Source organism: Schizosaccharomyces octosporus, assembly GCF_000150505.1.
Source record: "Schizosaccharomyces octosporus yFS286 unplaced genomic scaffold supercont6.2, whole genome shotgun sequence".
NCBI classification, from domain to species: domain Eukaryota; kingdom Fungi; phylum Ascomycota; class Schizosaccharomycetes; order Schizosaccharomycetales; family Schizosaccharomycetaceae; genus Schizosaccharomyces; species Schizosaccharomyces octosporus.
Window position 1 is genome coordinate 3189991 of NW_013185620.1, and position 16648 is coordinate 3206638.

Here is a 16648-nt window from a genome sequence, read left to right on the forward strand (position 1 = left end):
AAACGATTCACCATTTGCTTTTCTTACGGGCTAAAACTAAGTAGATGGATATCGATTTATATTCAGAAAATAGAGCAAGTCTTTGTTTATTTATTCTATGGAAAAATAGTTTGTTTTAACGGGATTTTGATCCTTTTTTCCTTGCGAAAATCCCAAGTTTCTTCGTTTGTGTTTTAAATAGGGACATCAGCAGGTGAACCAACTAACGTATGTGAATAAAAATAAATAATTATATTTCTAAAGTAATGTATACTCAAAAACTGCATTATGATGTAAAGGTTTCTATTTTTTTTCTCTATTTTTGTGAGGCAGCAAGTACGTTTTCGCAGCTAAGAAGAAACAAAAGAAAAGAAAAAGAATAAGCTTCTTTTTTGAAAACGAACATTTGTTGCATCAACTTTTCTTCCATATACTTCTCTAAATGTTCAGTGGACTACAAGGTTACATACGATGATGCGACTCGGTTTACCCAGCATTCGACACTTTGTCACGAACTGTTCAAACAAAATGTCAGCTACAGATCCTACAAAAGAAAAGCTAATTTTTGCGCCAAATCGCTACCAATACACTAAAGCAAGTCTTCATAAAGAGGACTTGGAGGGTAAGGATCCGTTACTCCTGTTTAATGACTGGTTCCAAGAAGCTAGCAAAGACTCTGCTATTCAATCACCAGAAAGCACTACTTTATCTTCGGCACGCCTTCCTTCCGGAAGAGTATCTTCCCGTTTGGTATTGTTGAAAGAATTGGACCATAGAGGATTCATTATTTTTACCAACCTTGAAACTTCAAAGAAGGCACAAGACTGGGAAACAAACCCCTATGCCTCCTTATCATTTTGGTGGGAGTCTTTGCAACGACAAGTGCGGATCGAGGGAATTGTCGAACATCTTACTCGTGAAGAAACAGAGGAGTACTTCCAAACTCGACCTCGCGTATCTCGAATTGGAGCATGGGCTTCTCCCCAGAGCACTGTGATCCAGGATCGTAAAGAGTTAGAAGAACGTGTTCAATCATACAAAGAAAAGTTTGGCGAAGACGAATCCGTTTTAGTACCTGCTCCCAAGTTTTGGGGCGGTATTCGCATTGTACCTTTAGAAATCGAGTTTTGGCAAGGTGGGCAATATCGTCTACATGATCGCTTTTCATTCCGCAGGGAAAATTTGGATAGCGACTACCAACTGGTTCGCTTATCCCCTTGATTTTTACCTTTTTTGCCAGTACGCATGTCTTGCTATCTGCTCTACTGAATAAGCAACGTGTTCTTCTCTTCAGTGAAATATGTATGAATTCCTTAATATATGGCCTTCATTAACTGAGTAACTATTGAAAATCGAAAAGTCCTTCACTACATACTTGGCAATATAACAAGCCTTCCAACTACGCAATATAGAGATTTTATTTTTTTTCTTTTGTCTTTGTCTTGTATCTTTTTAAGAGAAACTTTGTACAGAGAATTCAAACGATTTGTTTAGTAAATTTTGAAACCTTTAACGAAACCAACGAAAATATTTCCGGACTTGTCGCAACATACTTCACGAAAATAAAAAAACTCTCTTCTGACAGTTTATTTATTTGATGAATGTTCTAGAAAAAAAAAACCACTCCTAATATAATGTACAAATTAAATAAAAGAAAACAAGACTTATGTTGAAAATAGCAGCACTCACAGAATAAAATCGTACAAAACCATGTCTTTCGATGATATATACAACATATAATGATACCTTAAGATCATATAATATGATATTATATACACCTATCAAATTTAATATTTATAATCCTATCGGTAAATATATTTTTATCAGTCGCTCAACCCTGACCTAAACGACAATAGGTTGCTTATAGAAGCTACCCTTTACCAATTGAGCTAGGCTGAAATAAATAAAAAAAGGAGAATTGGGGCCAGCTAAGCGGATAAATCAAAGTTATTTGAATACGCATTCACCAAAAGTATTTTTCATTTCACGTCTGCGTTATCCGATTACAGATCAAGGTATTTAGGCGAAGTAAAAATTTGTAGCCTGAAAAAATTGATTTGATTTGGTTCACAAAGGTTTTTGAAACTCGGTACCTAAAGGTTTCTCAATTCTAAGGATAAAAAGGTGTTCTACTTGAAAAAATAGAGCATTTGCTATCTGTGCATATCAAGAAACGGAACGTTATTCTTTGTTCAAGTGAATACATATAAACAGTAGTGATCCAGCATGCCTGCTATTACTGAGAAGAACCTTTTCACTAGTGAGTCGTTGCGTACGACGGAATTACTTGGCCACGTTAATGCAATCAATTCTGTGTCAACGTGGTCTTCGTCTGACCATTCTCGTCAGGCGGTTGATGAGGCGTTCAAACGGATGATCACTGAACTTGAGCAGACATCTCATGCTCAGGGAGAACCTCTTGATGCTGATGCTTTTTTTGTAGCAGACTTGCATGCCGTTTACCGTCAACTCGTTCGTTGGCACACAAAGCTTCCGAGAGTTCAACCATTTTACGCTGTGAAGTGTAATCCTGATCCTCACGTGTTAGCGTTATTGAATAAGTTCGGTACTGGCTTTGACTGCGCTTCCAAGGGGGAAATCGAGCAAGTATTAAACATGGGCGTTCCTTCGGAAAAAATCGTATATGCTAATCCTTGTAAAGCGATTACTTACATACGTTACTCGGCTTCAAAGGGCATTGATTTGATGACTTTTGACAACGCCGATGAACTTTACAAGGTTAAACAGCATCATCCAAATGCTCGTTTATTGCTTCGTATTTCTACTGATGATTCAGGAAGTCTTTGCCGCTTAAGTTTGAAATTTGGTGCTTCTCTGGAGGACACTGGTTCTCTACTTGATTTGGCCAAGTCGTTGGATTTGAATGTTGTAGGTGTCAGTTTTCATGTAGGCTCCGGTAGCTATGACTCATCGGCGTTCTTGGACGCCATTCGCCGGTCGCGATTTGTTTTCGATCAAGGTCTCGATCGAGGCTTTAACTTTGATCTCCTCGATATTGGCGGTGGCTTTTCCAGCGAAACCTTTGACGCAGTTGCCGATTTAGTGCGACCCGCTTTAGATACCTACTTTGAACCATCCGTTCGAATCATCTCTGAACCCGGTCGATTTTTTGTTGCTAACGCCTTTACGTTGGCCGTGAATGTGATTGCTAAGCGTAAACTCGCTGATGAAGAAAAGGTTATGTATTATGTCAACGATGGTGTTTATGGAAGCTTGAATTGCATCTTGTTTGATCACCAGCATCCCGTTGCTAGAGTACTAAAAAAAGGAAGTCAATATCTTTACAATACTCATTTGAGCACTGGTAACCACCATTGCTCCATATGGGGACCTACATGTGATTCGTTGGATGCTATTGCTTCTGACGCGCGCTTACCCTATGAACTAAATGTTGGTGACTGGATTTATTTCGACAACGCTGGTGCCTATACCGTAGCTGCCGCTAGTTGTTTTAACGGTTTCAAGACCAGTCGTATTGTTTATCTTGATACTGATATCCTTGATTGAAGTACCTTCTGCTTCATTATGCTTATGACATTGACTGTTTTTAATTAGTATTATGTTTCTTTAGCCTCCTCCTCTCTTTATTTGAACACAATCATTCTAGGATTAATTTACGGAAATAATATTTTCTGAAAGAGGAGTTAACTGTCTTAAATTGAGATGCTATCGTTTTAAAAAAGTACTTCTTACTATTAAAAATATGAGTAACTCTTTATATATCTTTGTATGTACTACAGTGCGTTTATATTCGCAAAAGAAAGTAAACACAAATTTCCAAAAATTACAAATCTAATATACTAGTTTGCTATGTTATGCTATGCTATGTCTAATGGATGGTCTGGCTAGTTTATTCTGCTTCCAAACTTTTGTCATTACAATACAAATCTATCTGCCTGTCTATGCCCGAATATTCATTAAGATAAATTTCACCAAGTTGTAGACAAACAAACAATAAAAAAAGTTTGAATCTGTTACTAGGTCCTGGTAAACAGGAAAAGAAAAGAAAGAAAGAAAATCCATACTTTTCGAAATATACATGAAAGATACCAAGCAAGTATAGTGAAAAATTGAATTATCATAATTTCATTAGTGGCATTTAGTTTCCAAAATTTTACAATGAAATCCTTGTTTTTCTAACCGGTGAAAATCCGATTGTTCATTTCTGTGGTAAACCAGATATTGCAAGCATCCATGCACGATTGATTTCTCAATCGGTACCAAAACGTCTAGTCATATGAGAAAACGGATGCAGATGTAAATGGATCCAAAATTTACTCTTTGATGAGCATTTCGTTTCTACCAGGGCCAACGCCAATAAAGCCGATAGGAACGCCAACAAAATCTTCAATGAATTGAATGTATTTCTTTGCATTTTCAGGCATTTGCTCCCAACGGGTAATACCAACTGTAGATGTTTGCCAACCAGGTAAAGTCTCATAAACAATTTCAGCATTCTCAAGAGAACTCAAGTCGGCAGGGAATGTTTCATAACGTTTTCCGTCAATAATGTAGGCAACAGCAACCTTGACTTCGGGGAAAGCATCCAAGATATCGAGTTTTGTCAAATTCAAAGAGGTGTAGCCGTTGATCATGGACGAATACTTGACAACTACCAAATCTAACCAACCGCAGCGACGCTTACGACCGGTGGTAACACCATATTCACGGCCAACAGTTTGCAAATGCTCTCCGATTTCGTTTAGCTGCTCAGTGGGGAAAGAACCAGCACCAACACGGGTGGTATAGGCTTTCGTTACACCGATGGAGCTAGCGATGCGTTGTGGAGGGACACCAAGACCAGTGCAGACACCACCAATGGTAGTGTTGGAGCTAGTTACGAATGGATAAGTACCGAAATCCAAGTCAAGCATCAAGGCGTTGGCACCTTCAACCAAGATTCGTTTCTTTTGCTTCAAAGCATCGTGCATAAAGACGACAGAGTCAACTACGTAAGGCTTAAGCTTTTCAGCCAAATCCTTATATCTGACTAACTCTGCTTCAACATCATACTCGAACGCACCATATCGTTTCTGCAAATCAGAGACGTTTTTGCGGTAACGAGCTTCAAACTCGTCCCAACGATACAAGTGGTGAACACGGATACCACTACGAGAAGCCTTTGTGGAATAAGAAGGACCGATACCTTTTCCAGTGGTACCGATACTTTGCTTCCCTAATTCGGCTTCGTTCAAGACATCTGCACGTTGATGGAAGTCAAAAACAAGTTGAGCGCGATCAGAAATAAAGATACGATTCGAGCAATCGAGACCCTTACTCGATAAGTTTTCCAGTTCGCTAAAGAAGGCAGGTAGATATACGACGACACCAGTGCCAATTAAGTTTACACATTTGGGGTTGACAAGTCCAGAAGGAAGAATATGGAAGTCATAAGTTTTGTCGTTGACTTTGATGGTATGACCGGCATTGTTACCGCCCTGAAAGTAAAAGTTAGCTTGGAACGAATGTTCTATGAGAGATAGAAGGGTAGGTCAACAAATAGAAAAATAAAGGAAGCACGGCTGGTTCCATGTGCTCTAGCTCTAGATTATAAATCCACTGGGTCATGCATGGAATTCCTCTCGAAAAGAGACAAATGCAGCCATACAATCCTTGAAGGCAGCGAAAACGAAAACTAAAACAAATGAGACTTCAACTGTTCTACCGGCAAATGTTCTCCCGCTAAAGCATCCATCCAAAGGAGACAAACATACACATTTCCCTGTTGCATGTGACATGACACGGCACGACACCAAGCGACATGATACTGCTATTCAGTGAACTCGGCATACACCTTCTGTCCAGCCATTTAGGACCCGTACGGGCTGAAATGGCTTCCTTTTTCTTCTTCTGTATCCCCTGCTTCCTTCGCCTTCAAACAAAAAGCACACATACCTGGCAACGAGCACAGACGTCTACGCTGTCGCAGAGAATATCGACAAGCTTGCCTTTACCTTCATCACCCCATTGGCTTCCAAGAACAACAGTAATTCTGTGTAAACAGTACGATCTTTTCAAAGCATGCTCTTACCCTTCATCTGAAACATTAACACCTTTTTCCGTGACTAAAGCCATTTTTTCTATGCAAATAAAAAGTCTAGTGAGTTATGCGACCGTTTCTTAGTAGGAAAACGGTAACTTCATATTAGGAGGTATGGCCATTATATATCCGTCACTTTACGTGGTACATAGCTGAGGGGTAAAGATGGAAAGGAAAAGTCGCTGATAACATAAGACGGAAAGAGATTGATAAGGTGATAAGAGATAATTTTAGTTTATTTTTTTTTTGTTTTCTTTTGTTTATTTGGTTTGTTTATATTTACAATTTTAAAAGAAATGATGGTGAAAAGAAAACGGGCTAGAAAGTCATAAATCATGCTGAGAATATTTCAATTTTGTTGTTGTGTAATGAATAAAAGAACAAGAAAAGCTCGAAATACAAGGTGATGATGTCCAAGACTTTTTTTTTTTTTTTTTTCTTGCAAGACAAAGTACTATAGCTACATGTTTCCTTTCATAGACTATATAGAAATAAGTATGCTTTTTTTTTTTTCATTCTAAAATAGTTGTTATAATAGTCATTCTTCAAGCGGTGGCATGGTACTATTGTTAAGACAGATGCGTTTTTCGTACAGTAAAGGAAATGATTGATACAAGTTGTTCCTTTTTATTTTCACTTGATTGCAAGATTTCAAAGAACCTTTATGTTTTATAAGCACCAAAACATGAATTCAGATGGAGCAAGAGTCAAATTGGGTGGAACAAATATACTATTCGTCTATACATGAATATGAAATCCCTTCCTGGAGAACTGGCATGTTCTTCATCAAGTGTGATAGGGAGCCAGGACCTTTATTAGAAATTGTTCAAAAAGAAGAAGAAAAAAACATACGGACAGTTCAGTAGATGTATCGCTCGTGCAAAAGATGTCTAACGATTTCTATTAATTCAAAGGAACCAGCAACTTTCGGTTTGTCCTGTCCCTTTTCGTTCTTTTTCTTTTTCTTTTTTTTTTCTTCTTTCTTCTTTCTACAGCACAATTTCTATTACCTGCGGATAGAAGGATCCACGTATTGTACTAGTTTATCAAGCGCCTTTTCTTTTTCATTGCGAGCTTGTTCTGACTTAATATTTAGATTCTCTAAATGCTTCATCAACATTAAACGTTCCTCCTTCACCCACTGGAGTTTGAGCTTTTGTAAGTGATACATATCATGTGGACTCTTTGGCATAGTAGCGGCATCCAACCAGTTTTCCATATATTCGTTTGGGATCCCTGTACCTTGTTGTTGCTGCTGCTGTGCTCTAGCCTCTCTTGCACTTTGTACCATGGCATTGGCAACATTTTGAGGATGCATGGGGTGCGCTTTTGGTATTGGATCCGATGGACGCAGTGTATCAGCTTCATGAACAGTTCGCATATGCTTTGCTAAAGCATCCGATCGCGTAAAAGAACGATCACACTCGGGAATGGAGCAAATAAATGGCTTTTCTCCCGTATGCGATCGTAAGTGAGCTATCAACGCGAACCTTGATGTCTGCACTAGTCCTTTTCTAGGACAATCATCCCATTCACAAGTATATTTTGGTCGACGATTCCCAATATGACCTAATATGTTTAAAAGTTAGTGGACAAAAGTTCCTGACCCCAGAGCTTTGGTTTCCACACCAAGCAACTCCTAAATCTCCTTACCATTGTGAATATGATGGACTAAATTGTCAAGCGTATATAAGTCTTGATCGCATCCTTGCCAACGACAAATCGTTTCTGGCTCGGGTTCTAATTCAATTGGTGAACCAGGGACTGATCCCGATGTATCAGATGAAACAGACATAAATAAATAAAAACACCAAGGAAGAAGAATCCCGGTTTCTTTTTCTTTTTTTTTTTTTGGAATCCTTTTTATATATGGGTAAGCAGTAGGAACGTCCAAATAACGATTTCGTTATAACGTCTTAACCGCTTTTGGTGGTGTAGCATCGGGTGGAGGAAACTGAAATAGTTATGCTTACTGGGTTACTTTGCACTCTACTTCATGAGCATAAAAAAAACAAGAAAAAGAAAAGAAACGTTTTATTTATTATAAAATATACAACTAGAAACGTTTTCAGTCTTTAAAACAAAATAAGCTCCCGTTTTCTGTCTAGTCAAATTGCTCCTTTTTGTTATTCACGATAGGGAGCCATAAAATATGTTCGTTAATTGCTTTCTAGTTAAGCTAGACGCGCCGACAGCAATACACATATCTTCGTTTCAAACTGGTTCTGAATTGATGAATGAACGAAATAGTTTAATAAATTAATAATGTTTATAAAGTGAGAAAATAAATGCTGGTCTCTTAATTACAATTTGTAAGCACCTTTTCTGTGAGTCGATCAGAACTTGTTGTATGAAACTTCGTTTCAAGGTTCATCAAACCATGTTTAAGTAAGTTTTTAATTATTAAAAAAACAAAGACAACTTCTTTTTTAGTTATTTTTTTGACGATTTAAAGGATTTCCTTTTAATGCCGTACAAGGCTTTTTTTGTCAATCCATTATCCTTCATCAATACATAACTTTAGTTATCATTATGGTTGTCTGCGGCCACACCTAGGAGAAAACACCAGTTCCCAAGGATTTTCTTTCCATCTACATCAACTTCCACTGTGTTTAAAACGCCTATATAGACAGATTTCTTCGAGAATCTTTAAGAGCACGTTGTTTCAAAAGAATAAATGTTTACGAATGCTGAAAGTAAATACGAGAATGTAGAGTCTCAAACTCTTATTGCTGAATTTTTCCCTCAAATTCATAAAGCCAAGTCAGTGCGTCTTTCAATAAATTTATATTTAATTCCTATTTCATTTATATATTGTTTAAAGTATACAATTCGTATATTTTTGTTGGAAGATTCTTTGTTTACTTTTTATAATAAAGGCTCGTTTGAATTATAGTATTTCGAAAAAGTACGGTATATAACGAAACTCGAATAATCGTAGCGAGGATGTGACCAGTCGGTGACATAATGTCGCTGTTTTACGAAACTGAAACATGCGAAAAGCCATTACCAAGATTTTTTTTCGGTACTATCTTTGGTTTTAGACAGAGTTTATTCAAAACATTGATTTTCTTTAGAAATAAGGAACAATTCCTTTTTTTTTTTAATCTCTGAAAGGTGGAACCGATTTCTACAGACTTTTCTTGGTAATTCTAGTTAATTTCGAACTAGCTATAAGTATTGGTGTTCTTTTGGTTTTTGGTTTGCCATTGCAAAAATGAAGAATAAATACAGCCCTGTTTCAGACTCTGACGAGTCTTTTAAAACGCTCAATGATGAAAAGTCAGACGCTAGATCTTTAGATGGTACTGGTACGCCTCCTCCGTACTCAGGTAAGGTTTGTTGAAATAGAAAGGAACAAACGAATGTCGATTGCTTCAATATCCATAAATGTCTGCAATTCCTTGTAAACAAACCCGACAAACGCTCCATCCTTTCTCAAGCAACAAAAGCATTCATCACTAATACATTCATTAGCTCCGAACAAATTTATTGATTTAGAAATGGCTGATGGATCCACTCAGCATTCTGCCCAAGAGTCCACTAACATTACTGGGTCGAATTCGACATATTCAAAGTGGGTTTCAGCGAATATCTTCTTTTTTTTTGCGTCTCTTGTGTATGTTGTAACTTATTCTATTTTTCTCGTGGTGTTTTTTTATTTCAAGATTCCTGTGAGGACGGAAACCTTTTGGGGACTTTCGGTTACCTGTCCAGCGTCCATTGTAGTATTTCTCTATTGTAAGTTAGCGCTATGTTTTATTTTTACTAACTATTAGCAATTTCTCAAATTCCTAAAGAATGGTTCAAGCAAATTGGTAGAGTGCTGTCCAACATGTGTGCCGCAGTATTATGTACGGCCTCTCTGAATGTCCCTTGTTATTCCGTGTATTATTTTGTAAAGAAGGTAATAGGATTTGAAAAGATGGACAAAGGGTTTTTCTATTTTGTTTGCATTGTTAACGTTGCCGTGTTTGTTTTATTTTGGAGTATGTCTTATAACCTGCGAAATATTCTAACTGTTCTAGGTACGACGGATACGCGACAACTTCGAATATTCATTGCTGATTTAGGAAATGGCATGGGAAACGGCATGGGAAACGGCATAAGAAATGCTGCGAATTATGTTCGTATGTACTCTTTATTATAACTTTTTTCTTTTCTTAGCATCTGACTAACCTAATTAGGACCGACAGATCCAGAAAATGAAGCACCTCGTAACGAGGAAATCGAGCTTCAACCTTTTGCTGGGCAAAGCGCTGAAGTTTGAGTTTTAACGAATCTTTTCCATCCCTCCTATGAATCACATTTTCCTTGGAAGCATTCATATCAATTGCAATCCCTCGAGTTTCTGCATTCTTGTCCACAAAAGTAAGCACAGCTTCATTCGGCAGGTTGGATTGCTTTTCACGTTCACTCTTTTATGAATCTAAGAATTCGTCTCGCAATAGTGTTATTTATGAATCGTTCGTTTTCTTTCTGACGAACATCCTTGTTAAAGCAACCTTTTTAATGATTATTTAATTGTTATGGCGATAATCTTGCAAAATAATCAACCGATTTCTAATTCAAAGCTGGACATATTCAGATTAGCCGTTTCAACTAATGTAGTTTAATAATTTACTTCTCAAACTACAGCTTCGTCAACTGCTATAAGTTCAGACATTCGGTCTCATACCTCAGCGACAATTTAGCACAATGTGAATAGCTAGAAAAGAGAAAAACAGTGTGCTTTAATCTTTTAAGTATCAAAACCATCCTCTATCAACTTTGTAAAATCTAAGATGATGAATACCCACTACAAATACAAATACCTTTAGTTACACATTTCGAATGTCTACGGCCACACCTAGGCGAAAACACCAGTTCCCGTCCGATCACTGCAGTTAAGCGTCTGAGGGTCTCGTTAGTACTATGGTTGGAGACAACATGGGAATCCGGGATGCTGTAGGTTTTTACTATTTTGTACAACTACTGTTGACAAGGCATTTTGGATAAACGTTCAATACTGTCCTGTGTATATAATTTCACTATCCCAGGAACAACTGAAGAACAGCAATTCAAGAATGAAATGATAAATAGGACTACGATTTACATCGTTCTTCCCAGTTCTCCTTAATATTTAGTCGCGGTTTGTTCATTATTTACGTAAAACCGAATTTTTATCTCAATGATATTCGTAAGTTCAGTAGGACACTGATCAAGAAAAGGGAAGTACATTGTTCATCATCATTTTCAGTTGTATTTGACGATTCCATCGCTCATTTATTTAGATAAAAGGGATAACTTTCGCTTCATTCGCTCCATTGTAGACGGTTTTAATCCCGATCAACGAAAGATTTCGTTGCTGTTTAAAGAAGAAATACGACTACTCCCCCAAAAGTAGATTACATTGGAGCTATGTAACTTACGGAATGGCTTAAAAGGGCATTGTTATAAACCTTCCTTGTTTCCAATTATAGGCATCGGTCAACGTTTTGTTGAAGGCAACAGTATCAATATTTTGTTAGCTGTTTTAGATATTGAAATTCGCTTTCCAGGAGGCAAATATGCACTATGCGATGCAGATTTAGATTAATTAATCTGGACTTTTCTATTGCCTCTAGAGGATTTCTTTCCGAGCACAAGACGATTCTTTAATCAATTACCGGAGGTCTACTAATGAATTGAGTGAGTCGGATCATTACGTTCAAATGTTACCGATGGTAATTGTAAACAGCGCAGGAGGATCCGGGAATAGTTCTCTGTCTGAATTCCGAATTTGAACCCTCGGGCTATCGTAGCAAACGTGAAAGGTCTTTTGATCAATGGACCTTTGCTAGACATGTCTCCTTGGTATCAAGGATTTCATGGTAGCATAGAAAGTTTCTCTGAACGAATACCGTATTAGCGGTATAAACAATAAATTAAGGGAATCACAACTGGAAAGAACAGACTTTCACCGAGCGATGGATTTCGGTAACTCTTATATCAGCTAAGTGAATTTATGAGACTACTACTTAAAAATATTACACTGGCTTATTCTGTGGCTGAAAAGCAACCATTTCCGTTTAAAATTTATGTTTATGTTTGGAATATTACGAAGAGAGAGAATCTAATTAATTTCATACATGTCACAGACGGAACCTTTAAAGAAACCAATCTGGCTGTTTTAAGACGAGCATAAACAATTAGCATGGGAACATTAAGTTTAAAGAGCAATATTATGCTACTTTTGTCCTATGGCTTATGTTTGTGCGTATATCTATATACCTATAAAGGTTTCTTGGGTTTATAAACTCGTAGTAGCAAACTATTCTATTTGAATTTTGGCAAGTCTGGATTGATTAGAAAAAGTAAACAATATGATTTCTTTAATGAGTAGTAAACGAAAAGCCATCTATAATCTATCTTGCAAATCATGGTGAGCCATTCAATTTATTAATTAACAATAGACAATACGCATAATGATTGATTTATATTCTTTTTTTATGGTAGTTAAATCCTGCTTTATAATACTGAATCTAAGCACTTTGTTTCATTGCACCTTGAGCATGCTTTGCAAGAGATCCCGAGTCAATTTTGTCGAAAACGCCTATGCGACGAGATGATATAAACTTGGTAGTAATATTACATTAAAAGGAAAAATAAGTTTCTTCTTTCACTTAAATGGGAACTGCATTGTCATTTAGTAAAGACATGGACGTCGCATTTCGCGTCCTGACGTTTGTTTACAGTCAGACCCTATAAACAAAAACAGCAAAAAAAGCAAAGTCAGCATAAAGCCAGGAAATAATACATAAACAGAACATAAAGTTCTAAAAAAGAATCAATAAGGCTGTCTTCAATGTATGCTCTTTTCTTATATGCACTGTGATTTCGTTTGTTTATACCTGGCAATGGATGTAAACAAAACCATTCTTCTCCCATCTCTTCAGCTATTGAGAAATCCAAAGGAAATATCTCTTTTTTAATAAAATTTGTTACTATCATGCAAAGCTTCGTCCCTCAAACGTACATGAAACTTGCTTTTCAACTTCACCCGGATTTGGACGAAAGAGATTGTCTAGCAGTACAGGCCATGGTACAATTAGTCTCTTGTTGGAGACAAAAAAAGATTCAATCTGAAATCTATTATAACCAACATTCCATGAAAAAAAATCCTGCTCGCTGTGAAGTGTATCTTAAACGCCGTTTTCGAAGCAAGAAGTCTCAACCTCAACACTTAAAAAAACAAACTTTGAAACCAAATCACTTTGTTTAAATTATCTCTATTGTTAAACAATCATCCCCTCTTATGAGCAGTGTACTTAATGCCTTCATTCTTTAATTAAACAGATCTAACACTCATGACCTTTTTATGATTATCATTATGCCCTCCCCCCTTAATTTGAATAATTACGATGAACTTTTCATTTTTATTACTTTTGGAAAACGACCTACTTATCAGTATTTTCACTCTCTTGTTGATTCCAAACCGTGGAGTTCCTTTACTCCTTTCTCTATTCTTTTGTTATTATATATCTTCCTTCTTTTCCAAAGGTTTCTTTTTTCTCTTTTTCTTTAATTTCTTCCTCCTTTCAATTTTCAAGTTACTTTAATTTTGTTTCGACTTCTTGAAAGCTGCCATCGTTTCCTACCAGATCTAAACTATAGTCTACCATTACCTTTTCTTCCGACCCAACAATGTCGAAAACAAGAGCCCAATCCGCTTTAGAAAAGCTAATTCAATCTCAAAAAGATCCTAAATCACAGACAGAGGGATATTTCCAACAGAAACGACTTGCAAAGAAGGAACGTGCTTTTGAACCCAAAAAAATTGCTTTGGAAGAAAAACGGAGGAAAGAAGAAAAAGAGGCAGAAGTTTCCAAATACTTAAAGAGAACTATGCGAGTTGAAGATGCCGAAAAAGCTGTCCATGATATGGTAAGTCCCTTTTTCTTTGGATGCGACTGAGAAAGGAACAAAATAACTAATAGCTTTTTTAGATATCCAAAAAGAATGAGTCTAACAAGAAGAGGAAGAGAAAAGAGAAGAAGATAAATGATGACGATTATGGCGTCTTCGAAGATGATGGTCTTGTTCTATAATTCATCACTTGTTGAGCGTCGTTGATGTCGTCGTTTCTTTGTCTATATACATGTCCTTTTTTTATTTATAATCAGGTAAATGGGTTGTTTAGGAATATTATCTTTGCACATAATTGTTTTTACGTATCAATGGTAATATCCTTCTACGCCTGAGTTCATTTGCAGCGAAAAATGTTAAAGACAAACCACAGGCTTAAAAGATAATGTATCAATTTTCTCTGTAGATGTAGATGGCTCATACAAGAACTTATTTACGTTATTATATATGTTCGCTCATTATGAAACGAAATCGATAGACTGGAAAAAATTGGGAAATTTATACAAATTATCCTACTATTTTATAAGAGAAGGGAGTAAAGAAAGAAATTCAAATAGAAAATGAAAATACGACCATCTCGTGAAAACATTCTTCAAGTTACATTGAAAACAAACAGTTTTTAATCTGAAAAGGAATGTTAAGTATTTCACATAAAGATCGTAGGAGACTGGATTGGTAATGAGTACTAGGATTAAGCATTGAAAGCAAGAGAAAGACCAGCCTTGTGAGCGGGTTGACCCAAGCGTTGGGTATCAAGTTGAAGACCAAGACCAACGGTAACACCCTGGCGAATGTTTTGGAAGTAAGACATAGTAGCAATACCGGCGTTGTTAATTTTGCTCTTGACGAAAGTATCCTTGTCCAATTGGTACTTAGAGGCAAGTTCTAAAGTGACGGCATTGGCAGTAGAAGAGGCATCCCAAGTGACGTTACCACCAGCTTCAGCTTGAGAACTAACACGGTGGTAGTAGCTAGCACGGAAAGCGCTAAGGTTGTTGGAAGCCTTCAAAGCTAACAAGAAAGGAGAAGCTTGGTATCCAATAGTAGCAGCATACTTGGAAACGCTTCCCTTTTGAACATCATAACCAAATTCAGCACCAGCAAGGAAACCTTCATGGCCAACGGTGAAATCACCAACGAACTTGCGTTCCAAAGCATTGACGACAGCATGACTGCGGATCAAAGGGTGTTCGTGTTCCAAATTGAGAATAGCAGTCTTGTCGGCAGTAGCAGGGCTGAAGGTAGTGTTGACATTGACATGAAGACCTTGAGCAAATTGGTTGGTAAGGCCAATCTTGGATTCTAAAACGTTGGCAGTAGTCCAACCTTGAGACATGGTCAAGCCATTAGCCTTGTCAGCGAAGTTGGTTTCCAACTTGCCTGCGATGATGCCCTTGGCATCTTGGTTACCGGAGACGTTGAAGACAACACCGTTAGGAGCGGTAGTACGAACGTTCAAGAGAGTAGCTCCAATAGGAAAGTCACGTTGCAACAAATCGCTGCAGAGCTTGTCGATAGCGGCGTACGCGGGAGGAGCCATTATAAATCAAGTATTTGCTAAACGAAGGTCAGTACATCCTGTTTACCAACTAACAATTAAATAAATGCAATTTTTATTCTTTCTTCTGATTAATTAAATTCAAATATACTTACTTCTTGTGAAAGACGGAACCTTTGGTGGTTTCTGGTGTGATGTAAAGGGAAAGTTCTGAAACCCCCGGAAGGTCCTATTCATACGCGTCCTATATTCCCCACCTTCGTTGCGCAACTATAAACAGTTACGAAATTATACTTGCCTTTACAAAAACACTTAACTAAATACCAGTTCATACATAGAACTTCATACTTTGCTTTCATGTGAATTAGAGAGCTTCTGGTTCAGCAAAGGAATAATAACACTAAGATTGCGAAAATCATAAAGGACGATAATTATTATAGTTTTAAATAACCAATTTCTTGAACGTCCAGGTATTTCCGGTATTTATACATCTATATGTGAATAACTCTGAAAATACATTGTGAAATACTACCATATCGTTAATAATGGTCGCTTTCGGGTGAATATCCAACTAGGTTACAACGAAAGCTGGTGTTTAAAAAGATGAATAGTCTGTTTGGAGGGGATAATAAAGTTCCTATCTTTTTCCACATTTAATGAGCAATGTTTGCGAGTCGGTTACCGTTCTGCTTTGCGCAGTGATTTCGTTGATTTTATTAAAGGTTCCCATAGAGTCACGGAAGTTTGATGAATGATAAATCGGCTTGCCTTATATGAAGGACATCATCTTGTTCCAATCGATAAACACGAGAGGTATTGAAGACAATCCGAGAACTAGAAAAGTTAAAATCAACAATGGGGGAAGAAACGAAAAAGTCGTCAGAAAGAGCTTTTGATGATTTTCATTTTTACTATCTTTTAGAGCATCAGATACCTAATGCTTTTAGACTTTTCGAATTCAGTAATGTTGCTGTTTTTGCTGTTGCGGACTATTTTATAGGAATGGTCAATTTTTGTCAAAAAGCATGCCTTGTTAAAAATACCGTAACAAAAGAGAGATAAAGAGTCATAAAGATAATATTTTTCCAACGATGATCTCCCAAACAGCCAAGAACGGAAAGTAGGTAAGTTCTTTCACGGCAGACGCATGAAAACCGACTAAAGCGAAATGAACAACTAATCATCGTTAAACCTCATTGAATTACAACGATTAAATCAAAAAA

The 16648-nt window shown here is 37.1% G+C and overlaps 7 protein-coding genes and 1 non-coding gene across 8 annotated transcripts; 5 read left to right on the top strand and 3 right to left on the bottom strand.

The window, feature by feature from the left end:
- The first annotated feature begins 80 nt into the window (after positions 1–80).
- Positions 81–1733, top strand: SOCG_00861 (pyridoxamine 5'-phosphate oxidase). The gene has a single exon (XM_013163281.1). It carries the CDS (start codon positions 451–453, stop codon positions 1198–1200), a length of 750 nt encoding a protein of 249 aa, XP_013018735.1. The 5' UTR covers positions 81–450; the 3' UTR covers positions 1201–1733.
- A 131-nt stretch (positions 1734–1864) lies between these two features.
- Positions 1865–3740, top strand: SOCG_00862 (ornithine decarboxylase Spe1). Its single transcript, XM_013163282.1, has one exon. The coding sequence runs from the start codon at positions 2206–2208 to the stop codon at positions 3505–3507; it is 1302 nt and encodes a 433-aa protein (XP_013018736.1). The 5' UTR covers positions 1865–2205; the 3' UTR covers positions 3508–3740.
- Positions 3741–4274: 534 nt separating this feature from the next.
- Positions 4275–6075, bottom strand: SOCG_00863 (adenylosuccinate synthetase Ade2; the record flags this gene model as incomplete). The annotated part of the gene is made up of 3 exons (XM_013163283.1): positions 4275–5438; positions 5896–5992; positions 6032–6075. 3 exons carry the CDS (start codon positions 6073–6075, stop codon positions 4275–4277), a joined length of 1305 nt encoding a protein of 434 aa, XP_013018737.1.
- A 703-nt stretch (positions 6076–6778) lies between these two features.
- SOCG_00864 (Ino80 complex subunit Iec1) lies at positions 6779–7990 on the bottom strand. Its single transcript, XM_013163284.1, has 2 exons — positions 7694–7990; positions 6779–7609 (listed from the first exon to the last, which is right to left on the bottom strand). The coding sequence occupies exons 1-2, from the start codon at positions 7833–7835 to the stop codon at positions 7047–7049; spliced, it is 705 nt and encodes a 234-aa protein (XP_013018738.1). The 5' UTR covers positions 7836–7990; the 3' UTR covers positions 6779–7046.
- Positions 7991–8980: 990 nt separating this feature from the next.
- On the top strand, positions 8981–13013 carry SOCG_00865 (uncharacterized protein). Its single transcript, XM_013163285.1, has 5 exons — positions 8981–9372; positions 9518–9781; positions 9820–10029; positions 10069–10170; positions 10228–13013. Exons 1-5 carry the CDS (start codon positions 9258–9260, stop codon positions 10308–10310), a joined length of 774 nt encoding a protein of 257 aa, XP_013018739.1. The 5' UTR covers positions 8981–9257; the 3' UTR covers positions 10311–13013.
- Positions 10880–10994, top strand: SOCG_16310. The gene has a single exon (XR_001203007.1). It is a non-coding gene; the product is annotated as a 5S ribosomal RNA (ribosomal RNA).
- A 159-nt stretch (positions 13014–13172) lies between the features above and the next one.
- Positions 13173–14514, top strand: SOCG_00866 (uncharacterized protein). Its single transcript, XM_013163286.1, has 2 exons — positions 13173–13945; positions 14008–14514. The coding sequence occupies exons 1-2, from the start codon at positions 13706–13708 to the stop codon at positions 14107–14109; spliced, it is 342 nt and encodes a 113-aa protein (XP_013018740.1). The 5' UTR covers positions 13173–13705; the 3' UTR covers positions 14110–14514.
- SOCG_00867 (outer membrane voltage-dependent anion-selective channel) lies at positions 14403–15661 on the bottom strand. Its single transcript, XM_013163287.1, has 2 exons — positions 15581–15661; positions 14403–15484 (listed from the first exon to the last, which is right to left on the bottom strand). The coding sequence occupies exon 2, from the start codon at positions 15465–15467 to the stop codon at positions 14619–14621; it is 849 nt and encodes a 282-aa protein (XP_013018741.1). The 5' UTR covers positions 15468–15484; positions 15581–15661; the 3' UTR covers positions 14403–14618.
- Positions 15662–16648: the final 987 nt, after the last annotated feature.

What these genes read in the sequence shown, in the direction of transcription:
- SOCG_00864 (XM_013163284.1), bottom strand. Translation starts at nt 7,835, where the DNA reads ATGTCTGTTTCATCTGATACATCGGGATCAGTCCCTGGTTCACCAATT. An exon ending in AGTCCATCATATTCACAATG is followed by an intron (nt 7,610 to 7,693) that starts GTAAGGAGATTT and finishes TAAACATATTAG; the next exon opens with GTCATATTGGGAATCGTCGA.
- SOCG_00867 (XM_013163287.1), bottom strand. Translation starts at nt 15,467, where the DNA reads ATGGCTCCTCCCGCGTACGCCGCTATCGACAAGCTCTGCAGCGATTTG.
- SOCG_00865 (XM_013163285.1), top strand. Translation starts at nt 9,258, where the DNA reads ATGAAGAATAAATACAGCCCTGTTTCAGACTCTGACGAGTCTTTTAAA. An exon ending in CATTGTAGTATTTCTCTATT is followed by an intron (nt 9,782 to 9,819) that starts GTAAGTTAGCGC and finishes ACTAACTATTAG; the next exon opens with CAATTTCTCAAATTCCTAAA. An exon ending in CGTGTTTGTTTTATTTTGGA is followed by an intron (nt 10,030 to 10,068) that starts GTATGTCTTATA and finishes TAACTGTTCTAG; the next exon opens with GTACGACGGATACGCGACAA.
- SOCG_00866 (XM_013163286.1), top strand. Translation starts at nt 13,706, where the DNA reads ATGTCGAAAACAAGAGCCCAATCCGCTTTAGAAAAGCTAATTCAATCT. An exon ending in AAAAAGCTGTCCATGATATG is followed by an intron (nt 13,946 to 14,007) that starts GTAAGTCCCTTT and finishes TAGCTTTTTTAG; the next exon opens with ATATCCAAAAAGAATGAGTC.
- SOCG_00862 (XM_013163282.1), top strand. Translation starts at nt 2,206, where the DNA reads ATGCCTGCTATTACTGAGAAGAACCTTTTCACTAGTGAGTCGTTGCGT.
- SOCG_00861 (XM_013163281.1), top strand. Translation starts at nt 451, where the DNA reads ATGATGCGACTCGGTTTACCCAGCATTCGACACTTTGTCACGAACTGT.